Consider the following 12883-nt stretch of genomic DNA (forward strand, 5'->3'; position numbering starts at 1 on the left):
CAGGTTGCCCAGAGAGGCTGTGGAGTCTCCTTCGCTGGAGATATTCAAAACCCGTCTGGATGTGATCCTGGGCAATATGCTCTAGAGGACCCTGCTTGAGCAGGGAGGTTGGACTAGATGATCTCCAGAGGTCCCTTCCAACCTAAAGGATTCTGTGATTCTGTAAAGCAGGAAGAAAGAGGCCTTAAGGTAAGCAAGTTTCTTCAAACATAGTCTGCTTTTTTTGTACAAGCATTTAAGCTATGTCAGTAAGTAGCAGGAAATTACTAATTCAAACTAGGCACATAAACTTTGCTTGATTCTCTCCCTGTGCACTGTCTGCACCAAAAGTAACAGCCTACTACTATCTGCCCTGTGCTACTAAAGGGAAGTTACAGCATCTCTTCAAAAGCTTCATGCTTTCAAAGGCAAAAGCAATGCAGAACCTATTTCAACTTGTTACCTTCCTTCTTCAGTTGTGAAGAACTATCACACAGGCAGAAGAAAACCACAGTAAATGGGAAGATGTAAAAAGACACTGAACAGAGAGGCTTACTCCCCAACTGCTTTCAGGTTGGAAAAAGATGGAAACTATTAAGAGCTGCTGGCTGACCGTTACATAATTAGCTCTCCAGCTAAGACATTTACACGACTCAATACAAAGTCAAATTCTCCTCTAACAGAAAAAAAAGCTTACTCGGCGAGAGTGTTTCTCAACATTATTCCAGTTAAAAAAGTAGTGCCTTCAGAGCACTACTGCACAGTCTTCAGCTGCTATGATGTCCCTAGTCCTCCCCACCCTCTCCCTATCATATGGCTAAGAACGCACTGAACTATGTTAAAACATCATTCCAATAGCCATTCCCTGACCCTGGCATAACTATCCCTGCCTTCAGTTATTATCCATGGCCTAAGGAAGACTACCCCAATACAGATAACATACACGGGTACTGCTAACATATAGAGACGTAAAAACTCATGATTTTTGCAAGCAGGATCAACATCTAGAAAACTATAGTTTATGTCAAAAAACATACTCAAGCACTCAGAAACGAAAGTGCCCGCCCTTTTGTTCTGTTAAAGGTGGGAAGCTGCAAGACCTGCTTTTAGGTAGGAATTGGCATGTAATTCTGCCACTTAAATAATAAGAAAGCTACCTCAAACTTAAATTGTGCCTTCTCTAAAATACATTATTCAAACACCATTTCAGATATGCCATTGCTCCATGTTTCAGAGCTCACAACTCCTGCTATGCAGACTTCTTCCAGTGTCAGGAACATGCAGGTATCCAACTGATACTCTTGCATGCCAAACCCAGGAATGCCACTGCTCTACAGTAATTCTCCACATTCTCCCCAAAAGGTGAGTCTCAGCATGTTTCATTTTATTTCTCTATGCCTATTCTTTTAATAGTATCATCCAGAGTCGTGCTGTGACAGCTTCCAGAATAAACTAGAAGGGCTACCACTAAACTCTCATGACAATGTTTTGATACACAAATGTCACTCATCTAGAAGGCAGAGAAGTCCCATGACTCAGTGGATCCCCACCTATGTGTACCGGAGTAGAAATTTAAATGAGATTACTCTGTTATATGAACAGTTGTTTATTCAGCCATTTTTGCACTTTACAGCTGGAATTCTGGAAACTCAAACACCACATCTTTGCCTGTGAGCTTCTTGTAGACACCAGAAAATGTTTCCACCTGTGAAGACAGACAGTGTTGTTTATAAGCTGTATAGGAAAGTAAAACGCATAGTAACATAGTTTAGGTACTACACCACTTCCCATGGTGTCTTCACTCGGAAGTGAACTCTTAGGCTGATTATTTTCTTCCAGGCATTAAGATCGATTATCTAACCGAGTATTTATGTAGAAGGCTAATGTTTTCTGTAGAATATTTAGAACCTCCTTGATTTGCAAGCAAGAGAGACCTGGAAGAGCTGAGTTGTCCCAAATAAGCACCCACAAAACCTAAGCCAAGTGACAGGAGATTTCAGGAAGTACCAAGCACATCGGCTTAAGCTCAAAACTAAGTGCTGCATTCTAAAAAAGTCACTGTCTGTTCCCATGAAGGAACCAACACGGGTGCTTTACAACCCAAGGGTTTCGGCAAGTCTAGCTGAACTACAGCTTTAGTTCAAGAACTGTCTTGCCTAGATCTTTACCATCTTACTCCAGACATCAATAGAAGCATCTCCATTGCCACAAGCCAAATAATTAGTCTTTTGCTATGTTACATAAGCAGCCTCTTAGGTATTTCAGAATGCCACCCCATCCTGCATAAGGATGTAATTTTATTTTATTTTATTTTTTACCTTGTGTTCAACATTGTTCTGTTGTGCTTTGTCCAAATGGACTTTTATGAGCCTGCTGCCGTCCAGTTTTACGCGGATTCTCTTGCCCACAATTTCACTTGGGAAGACCAAATCTTCAAGAATGGCATCATGCACTGCAGTAAGCGTACGGCTGAAATGCCACATTTGTATTATTAAAACAAGTCCTGAAATCTGCAGAATTTTCTAGCCTGCAAAATTTTCTAGTTTGCCAAGGCTTAAGCCTTCCACACATGATTTTCCTGAAAATTCAGAGTTTTTGTAGCAATACAGTGAGACAGTATCACACCTTTTCACAAGACCTGCAGGAATAAAAGTTAAGTTCTACACTGTCTGCAGAAGTTTAACAACTGTGTGAGGAAAAAGTCAACAGCCATGTTCTTGATCTGTTAGCTCATATACTGTTTTGCAGCTCTTGAGTGTTTGAGCGTTCACAAAATAACATCCAATACTGCCTTGTAACAGCCCTTACTGTTAAACAGTTAAGGAAAACTATTTAAACCAGAAATGAGTTTTCCCATCTGCAGTTTTGTCAGAGGCACTCACTGGAAGAGTTGAGTGTGCAAGTATCTTCAGCTACACAGAGTATGTTCATAGGAGACCCAGTTTTGAAAACACTGGCTTCTTGATCTGCCTAAAACGAAGTGGCTTAAAACTGCAAGATGTTACAGGAAAAAAATCTAGTTGTAAGTTTGGTCTGTGCTTAAAAAGACTGTTGATACTGTCTACACTCATGTTCTTGAATTTGCTCTTGAACAATTTGAAAGTGAGCCACAATTAGAACAATGGAGCCAAATTTTCTTAATGTATGCGTATAAATGGCTATTAAAATTTCCAGCTTCCCAATCTGCAGTGTTACAAGTATCACTAATAGCTAAGCCCTGTGTCTATGGCAGCATTTGAATCTTCCAAAGATTGGGATAGCTAGAGGAGACAAACATCATACTTCTGTACTTTGCAGTAGACATATCAAGAGTTTTACTACACCGCGAGCCTAACTAAGGCTGCTGAGAAAACGACAGCCTAAGCATACTCTCTTTCCCTGATGAAGGTGACAACATGCTGACCAGTACACAGCTCCAACTTCTCTAAGCACCATGTAATACTAGTTTTAACGCAACAGGGGTGGCAGGAATGAAGGCTCAAGACGGGACAGCAGCTAGATGAGTATCATGAAGCTGCAGCTTTAAAATCCATGCCTGAAAATGTGAAAATCCAATTTTAAAAGATATGACACAAGTATAACACTGGGACTGGAAAAAGTTACAGGAACACACGACATATTATAAGGAGGTCAAACTTAACTGCATGAATATGTAGTAAGCTAGAAACAGCATAAAAGAGGCAGTGACGCTCACACAGACATAGTACAGCGTTTCACGTCTAGCAATACCTCAAATTTAACAGACTAGGTGAGAGCAGGGAGGCCATTTAACACAACTGACTATACTATACCTGTTAGATTTGGATCCAAGAGGACTACTTGTACTCACATCCCTCCTCAGCCCCTCCTTTCCTCACTGCACCCCCCCCCCCCCCCCCGTGTGCCAGTGAAGCCATTTGTACAGTCTATGCGATGTGGCTGTTTTTATAGCTTCAGAAAGATTCTTGAGAGCACAGTGTAATAACAAAGAAAGCAGACTGGGGGTTCTTTCTTAGGCAGCATTGCTGGCTAAAAATTCAATATAACTTTATCTGGAGATTGAGTTCTTTCTAAGAAATGCAATTTCAATACTATCAGGCTGTAAGACACACTAAGGACAAAAGACCACCCAATCACTTCAGTGACTTTTCTCAAAACTTTGACTAAACATTACTTTCTACCAAGTTACAAAGCAAGGTTGTCATGTTGAATCAATACAACTTACTATCACTTACCTCCTGGGACGCTTTTGCTTGTTTTTTGTGCGGCTTTTTCTTGTTGGCTTGGGCAAAATCCTTCTCTGTTAAGGGAGGAAAAAATAAAGAGAGATAGCAATTCCCAGTATCTAGTGTTTACAACCAACTCAGAGTAAAAAGCCTCATATGAACTTTAACGGAAGCAGGGGCATGAAAAACCAGAAAGGGAGACTTAAGTATGCCCAAAGCTGTACCAACATTAGAACCAGATATTACTTGCAGAAGCTGAAACACTGCTACTGCTCTCATCTACCGATCCTGCATTCAGCACACTGAACTGAAAGGTTCATATTTTCTCCCCCTCCTCGCCCAGTGCATACAGTCAGGGTAGTTTATTACTTCATACTAGCAATCTGAACACTATACTACTTTGGGAAGAGTTCTCAGTGAATTTTACAAGGTACGTTCGATTGAGTTTATTCCCTTGCTTCACACTGGCTATCCCAGTCCCACAGAGAGCTGCGTCACATCTTCCTGAAACAGTAACAGTAGTTTGAATGAGATGTACTAAGCAATCTTAATCAAACCCTGGTTTAAAAGTAACCTGTTCCAAAAGGAGCATCTACAGGTGCTTATAGCAGCCTGAATCAGTAAAGTTTTTATTTAATTTCCTTATCTACAAGGACAGACACTTTAAAACCTTCATTACTAGATTCAGTTGCAGCCATTATGGTATTTTCTATCAACACTCCATGGCTTCTCCATAACCGTATTCAGAGTGGTGTCACTATAGTCCCAAGTTTTGAGTCTTACTGGGAACACAAAAGCGTTTCATTTACAAAACTAACCCCGCACACATCATCTTCTAAAATACTGATCATTATACTAACAGGGAATTCTCATCCACTGAATTTAAGTGAGCCAGAGGCATTTCATTACAAGAACTCTTCTTGCTGGCCCAAAGATTCAGGGTAAGGTAATCCGGCTGTCTTAAAATCACCTTGCTGAGACTTTTCACTAAAGAGATTCAGTCTAAAAATTAATTGTCTACCCTACAGACATATCTCTGGAAGTTTTTTCCTCAGTACTGCCCACACAGCCATCTATTACCTTTTCCTGGCTTAGCTCCTTCTGTAAATTCAGAATTGAGGTGAAATCTATTTAGGTCTTATCTCCCTCTTTCACTGTCTTGAATTTTAAGTGCTTGGATTATGTCAGTGTATTAAAGCTCCTATTAGTATTCGTTTCTTCCTCTGATAAGCCTGTATTTGCTCCCTTTTACTTTTAAGCTTTGCTTCTCAAACTTCTGAAGGAACAACACAGCCCAGAACAAGAAAGTTCAGCTCTCCTCCAAAGGGCTTCTACGCATTTCACCGGTAAGTTTACACAGCCTTGCTCGCTAGCTGAAATCATTTAGCTTACATCTACGGAACGGCATTCGTTACATTTCACACGGACACAAAAATATGCATATTGTTGTTACCTTGAATAGACAAAACAAGAATGGTAGTGTAGTACTGGAACAGGTTATCCAGAGAAGTTGTGGGATCTCCATCCTCGCATGTTTTCAAGACTCAGTTAGACAAAAGCCACAGCCGACCTGATCTAAAGCTGGCGATAGTCCTACTCCAAGTGAAAGCTGGACTAAATGACCTCCAGGGATCTCTTCAAACCAACATTTTTATGATTCTAAGTGTTTTACCTGCGCAATAAACACCACATGCTTTCCACTGAATTTCTTCTCCAGCTCACGAACTAGCCGCACCTGAATCTTCTGGAAAGATTTCAGCTGAGGAACTGGTACAAAGATAATGATGGCTTTTCTGCCACCACCGACTTCGATTTCCTGAAAGAGAACCAGAAATTAAATATTATCTAGGCCACAAGGAGCAACATTCAATTTGGTCACAAATCCCCTAAACACAGATATCGGACTGCTTTACTTACAAGCTCTGAAGAAAAAGAGCATCAAATGAAACTACCTGCTTTAATGCATTCAGAGCAAGCATTAAGCAGAAACAAACAAACAAACCCAATCATATTGTCAGAGCACTATTTCTGCTCTGAGTGACTGGGTAGTCAGTCCTGCCATTCCTCTCAAATTCATATCCTCTACATAATTAAGCTCAAATTCATTCTGCAGGACGGGACTCCGATGCAATAATTATACCGACCATTTATCAGCATATCTGCAGTGCCGCTTACATGCGGCTGTCGAGTTTCCAAAGTTAGTTGCCTTTACTATAGGGACAAAGCCAAAGCTCACAGTAGTAAATCTCCCATCTCTCAATCCTCTCGAGTAGCTACTTAATGATTAAAGTCATCCTTTGGGAGGGTGTCGAGAGGATGGGGCCAGCCTCTTCTCAGTGGTGCCCAGCGACAGGACAAGAGGCACCAGGCATGAACTGAACCACAGGCAGTTCCATCGGAACACGAGGAAAAGCTTCTTTCCTGTGAGGGTGACTGAGCACTGGAACAGCTTGCCCAGAGAGGTTGAACATCTCCAGCAAAGGAGACTCCACAAAACCCACCTGGATGCGACCCTGGGAAACATGCTCCAGAGGACCCTGCTTGATCAGGGGGGTTGGACTAGATGATATGCAGAGGTCCCTTCCAACCTCAACCATTCTGTGATTCTCCAACCACTATTTGCTAAGGCCTGCATCACTACTCAAACACCACATTACCCTCCCCTCCAGATGCCAGCAGGTTTACATCACACCAACACAGATCATTTTCCCTGGTCCATTTCTCTAACAGTTGACCAAAACTTAAGGAATTCGTAGAGATGTACAAGGCACTCGTCTCATGAGCCTCGTCTCAGAAACATGCTGATTCTCTGACAAAATGGAATACTGAATGGAATATTCACAAGAAATGTGCCCATATTCCCACAAATAAAATTAAATGAATGAAATAAACAAACTGCAAAGATATCTTTAAAAACTCATCATGGACAGTCACAAGGCACTGCTGCACTTCAGTTAAAAAACCCACACACACAGAGCAACAACCACCTCCACCACCACTCTTCTGAAGGGCCCTGAGCTTCATTTAAGCTGGTTCATGTGCCAACCTGACATTTGCATTTCCAGATTTTTTTTTTTTTAAACTTAATTCTAATCAGTTACGCACATGTTGGTGGGCTGAGGCAAGCACCAAAGGACAACCTGCAGAAGTTTGTGGCTACAACAATCAGCTTCTGAAGTCCCATCCAATCTCCAAAGCCAAATTCTATCACTGATTTTGTCCCCGCTTTGAGGATCCCGCTGTCAAAATTTATACTGAAACTGAATTTACAAAAAGGCCCAAACTATATGATCAAGTCAATTACTTGGATCCACCTCCTATTTATCATCCGCTGCTCAAAACAGAATCTCAGAATCTACAACAAACCAGTTTGAAGAAGTTATTACAACTTACGTCCCTGACAAAAATTCTTACAATATCTGCACTACTGATACCCACAAACAAAAAGTCAGTTTCCATGTCAAATTCAATTTTCAAAGTAGAATTACCAGCTCTAAGCATTTTTATTTAAAATACTAAGTTACCACATAAGCTTTTACAGTGTATTTTCACAGTAAAACTTATTGAATCCTCCATGTTAACAGCAAATACCAGAAGATAAACCACAACATCACTTAGTAAGAAAATCACAGACCATTTTAAAGCAACAACTAAAGACACCAACCAACCTGTAAATTAACATCTGAACAAATTTTAAGAGACAGAAAAACACCACACAGCAAATCAGCTGAGCAAGCCAACAGCCCTTCTTTGCTGAGAAACTTTAGCCTACCTTAGCTGCTGTGATATTCAACTCCCGCAGCTGAGCCTTTAAGTCAGAGTTCATTTCTAACTCCAGGAGAGCCTAGGGAAAAGGAAGTTGCAAAATAATCCATTATATACAGTTCAGTCATAAAAAAAACTTGAAACTGAGGCCTATCTACATTGCGAGAAAGAAACTATATACTTTTTACCACAGTTTGTATCGAAAAACATTTAGCTTCCTACAAGCCACCCTGTCAGATACAACAAGCATAACTGATAGGAACACAGACCGTGGCAGCTCCTAAACAGGGCTAGGAAAGAGAAATATGTTTAGGCAGCATTACTCTCAAGCTCAAAACAAGAGTCACAACTTTGTTTCCATAATTTGTAGCTGGTTACTGAATAGCAGAAAGAAAACACACGTACCTGGGATATACCAGACTCGAATTCATCTGGCTTCTCGCCATTAGGCTTCACAATCTTTGCGCTAGAGCTGAACATGGCCTTTCTGCAACCCAAAAGAACGTCTCAGTTGTCACCAGAAACACGCCAACCGCTACAAACGCTGCAACGCCCCGGAATCCAGGCATCCAGCCTCACGTTTCGTAACGAAGCCAAGGAGACTCTCACGGGCCACGCTCACCCCAGCAACTTCAGGGCGCACCAGGCCGGGGGAGCCGGCGCCCCGCAGCCGACCGCCGCAGGGCAGCACCCGGCGCGGGGAGGCAGGGCGGCGGCGAGGCCCCGGCAGCGCGCCGCCCCGGCGAGGCCGCCACCAGACGGCCGCGGCCCCACGTGCCGCCGGGCAGGCGGGGGCCCCCCGGCCCCGCTCCGCTCCGGCCCCCTCCCCCGCGCCGGCGGCCCGGCCGCGCAACGGCCTCCCTCGGAGCGCGGCGGGGCGACGGGGGTCCCGCCGGCTGCCCTCCCCCAGCACCGGGCGCCCCGGCGGCCATCGGGCCTCGGGCCGGCGGTAATCGGGGGTATCCCCGCCCGAGCGCTACCGCGGGGGCGCCGCTCCGCGCCCGCCGCCGTATTGCCGCCGCGGCGGGGGAAAAGGCGCCGCCGCCGCCAGGGCCCGAGCAGGGCCCGGGCACCCACCTCTCTCAGCGCCGGCCTAGGAAAAGGGAGAGCTCTCGCGAGAGCGGCTCAGATCCCGGCCCGGGAAGGCGCTGGCCCCGCCCACCCGGAGGCTGAAGGCAAACCAGGAAGTAGGGCAGAAGGGCGCCCTACAGGCGCCGCAGACCGCGAAGCGCTTCCGCCCCAACGAAGCCTAGATGGACGCTCACACTATTGGCCGGGCGCCTGCAGATGAGGTCATCACGAGCGGCTGGGTGAGCCGCCCGGGCGGAGGGGCCTAGGCTGGGACTGAGGAGGGAAAAGCGGCTGCCGTGGGGCGCATGCGCAGTCTGCCGGCAGTGCGGGGCGCTGTGCTGGCCCCTCTGTGCTGTGCGCTACCACTTCGGGGGACGTGGTAGTGGTTTTTTCCTGCTTTCTCTCTCTCTCTGATTCGTGTGTTGTTTTTAAATTATATATTATTCATAATTATTATGTCGTTTAAAATACGTTATTAATAATTTACAATACTGGAGTATGGTCTCCAGCGCTAACGCTAGGACTGCGCTCTGGCTCCGAGGGCCCACGGTCGCGTCCGCGCAGGGAAACTCTTCCCTGCTTCTCCCGATCACCGCAGGCGTGTCCAAACCATCTCCCCCACAGCGCCTGGCCTGGGCTCTCCCCTAAACCCCGGGCAGGCCTCGTCTCGGGGAGACAGGCCAAAGCCCTGCCAGGGAGCGTGGGAGGGACGAGAGGGTGGGCGACGCCGCGCCGTGCCTCGGCTTCGTTTTGTGCGCTCATACGGGCACCACCTCTCAGCTGCTGGTACTGAAGGAACGTCATAGCGCTCGGCGTAACTAAAGAAAGAGTCATTAGACGAGAAATCGCACGCGACTCTGGCTGCGTTCAGGGACTAACTCAAGGTATGAGGGTCCCGGGCTCCACGTCTTCTCTTATCGCTGGAGGTGCTTTAAGCGTTGTGTTATTATCTAACAGAGAAAGCACTGTTAATGCTTCACTTACGTGCTGCTAAAAAGAACATGCGTAGTCCAGTTTTGAAAGAAATGACTTGCACGTTGATTTAGGTGAAAGTGCCAGGCTCTGCATCTCAACTGGAGCAAATTCCTTGCATTTTGGGGCTTAGGCACATAGGACACGCTCCCCACCTCACCATGTGCCCTGTTGGCTAACTTGCAGCGTGTCCCTGCTCGAGGGACAGTCTCCTCCTGAGGCGGGTGTGCAGTTTGTCGCACACGTGGCCTGCGAGCCGGGACACAGCGGCGTAGCTTCCCTCGCAGGGCCAGAAGCACTCAGCCCTGACCTTTTGTTGAATCTGGCACAGGTTCTGTGCTCAGATTCCCTGAATAAGCCTGAAAGCAGCCAACTTTAATGCCACATTTATAGTGCATTACTTTAAAAAAAAACATCCTGTAGTGGAGTAGTATGCTGCTGTTGTAAACAGAAACAAAGCTAGCAAGCAAACCCCCCAGTGCTAATCAACCAAAGCATCTAAGAGAAGGCAGCCTTACCAAGTGCATTACCAAGTAAAGCAATTAATAAGGTTCTTTCTTATACCATGCAAAGTCAGGATGGGTCAGGTAAAAGAAGTGGAAAGAATCAATTAGCCAGGTATCCAAAATGCAGTATCCAAAGAGCAGAAAGACAAGTCTCATGGTGCTGTGAAGAAAATAATTTTATATAATCTGTGGAAGAAGCCGAGACAGACATCAAGAGACTTGTCAGGGGCATAGCTAGAAACAGGAGCAAAACTCAAACAATTACTAGTTCACTTCTTATATGACCACAGTAACTTTTCAAAATCCATTGGCAGACTGTTGCTCTAAAGGTCAACTATATTGCCATACCAGGCAGTTGCTACTTTGCAGCTTCACTGACACGTTTTAGGCTGGAACATTGGCAAGTCTTTTCTGCAATATCTTCGTTCTGTGAAGGCAGTTTGAGAAGCAGGAAGATACAATACCTCCTCCTTCCTCTCTTTATATTTTTAATCAAGGTAAAGAAATGATGATATAATTTATACCTACAGGGTATGCTAGATAAAGTATACCCCTAGTGACCTGTCTACCTAAAAGCTCAGTTTAAAGTAAGAGATGCTTGCTTGATACAGGTCACATTACATTTTGCTTTAAAGTGTGCTTCCCTACATAAACTTTTAGTTTAAACATCGTTCAGTAAAACATGGCTGAATTTATAACAGAGAGTGTTGACAGGAACATTCATTCTCAGGCCACAGCTAAATGGCCGCTTTCATTCAGCATAGTGCCACCATGCTGCCACCAACATCTGTGGACTTGCTCTCCTCCAGTTTTCCCCAACTGCTCATTCCCAATACCTACACTATGGTAACACAAGCATTTATGCAGGTTTTGATTTGGCAAAAATTGGCTACGGTGTATGTATTATCTGATGAGCTCATTCTGACTAAGATGGCTAGGCATCGTTACCCAGGTGTACCTGTGGCAACCAGTGTGCAATCAGTTATGAAACCCGCTTAAAGCCCTATCCAGATATGCATTTAAATTATTCTGTATTCAGATGAGGAGAGCTTTTGTAAGTGGACCCTTCAACGTTTAGGTGGGGACAGAATGTTTCACTTGGGGATTTTGCCACTCCCTCTACAAAACTGAGTTATGGAGCCTGAAATCTCCTTTTCACCCTGATCTGACTGGAAAATTCCACAGATCCACTAATGGTACAACAACGAGTGGACAAGTACACCACAAACAGCCACAAGTATTGCTTAGCTTAGCAGTGCTAAATGGCACAGTAGTAAAAATGCCAGCTGTCACACGTTATTCAAGATCTCGCTGTTCTACCACTGCGGCACAACAGCAATTAAAAAATCAGCAACAGGGATGCTGAAATAAAGGTATGATTAGATGATTACGTGCAGTGTTACCAACAGGAAAAACAATGAGGGTAATGTAGATGGTATTCAGTGGACTTCAAAGTCATTTTTTTCCATTTTGAATTTGAGCCTGCGTGTTGGTCATGACAGCAGGAGAGTTACTGTTCAGTCCTTGCATATAAATTCGATGTATGAATCTGTCTGTTCAAACAAACAATTAATGAGTGTAAGAGCAGGTCTTTTCTCTCCCCATCACTTAGTGCTGGTTGCTCTTTTATTATATCTTGCCCAAAAAAGACTACGTAATATAAATGTGTAAACCTGTTAGGAACGAGAAACCCATCTGCTATAGAAAGCCGTAATTAAAAGAAAAGCTAACCAAGGGCAGTAATATACAAAATGTCACAAGCATGAAGTAGTGAAAAGGCTGAGTGTCTTAGTGGAAGCCTTGACAGAGATAATTAATGGAAATAATCTTGATCTGAGAAAATCAGAAGTAAGCATTTTTTGTAAGTAATAATATGAAGTCTCATAAATTAATTAGAAGAAGCAAGAAAAATGTGATAATTATATTCTGATAGAACTCTGACCAAATTGTTTTTCTATTCCACTCAGATCTGTCAAATACATAAGCTCTTTAATTTATATGAGAGAGGTGTCGTCCAACTGATAAGCATAGTAATGTTGAACCTGTGGCTGCTCTCGTAGTGGAAGGCAAAATGAATGTCAAAGGGGTTCACATTCTTGGCATTTGACTAAGGCACCCTTGTAAATCTCATTCCAATGGTGTACCACTTTTGTCATCTTGAGGCTGGCTTTGTTTTAATGCACCGGAATTATAGCTGCAAGGGAAATCCACTAGCTGAAAACGCAGCAGCACGCCTATGTTGGACGCCTATGCTGGAGGCAGACACACCTGTGCTCCTATCTTCTGTCCTGTGTTCTTACAACCATGCAAGCTGAGGCACAGACATTAGGCACCTAACCAAACCTCTCACCTTTTGTCTCCCAGGAGGTGACAGTCCCCAGATGA

General features: G+C 44.2%; 1 protein-coding gene across 1 annotated transcript; it reads right to left on the reverse strand.

Moving 5' to 3' along the window:
• Positions 1–1569: 1569 nt before the first annotated feature.
• Positions 1570–9238, reverse strand: RPS7 (ribosomal protein S7). Its single transcript, XM_068937248.1, has 7 exons — positions 9027–9238; positions 8355–8436; positions 7957–8028; positions 5857–6000; positions 4194–4258; positions 2298–2448; positions 1570–1684 (listed from the first exon to the last, which is right to left on the reverse strand). Exons 2-7 carry the CDS (start codon positions 8427–8429, stop codon positions 1607–1609), a joined length of 585 nt encoding a protein of 194 aa, XP_068793349.1. The 5' UTR covers positions 8430–8436; positions 9027–9238; the 3' UTR covers positions 1570–1606.
• Positions 9239–12883: the final 3645 nt, after the last annotated feature.

The sequence above is a fragment of the Struthio camelus genome, chromosome 3, assembly GCF_040807025.1.
Source record: "Struthio camelus isolate bStrCam1 chromosome 3, bStrCam1.hap1, whole genome shotgun sequence".
In the NCBI taxonomy this organism is placed as follows: domain Eukaryota; kingdom Metazoa; phylum Chordata; class Aves; order Struthioniformes; family Struthionidae; genus Struthio; species Struthio camelus.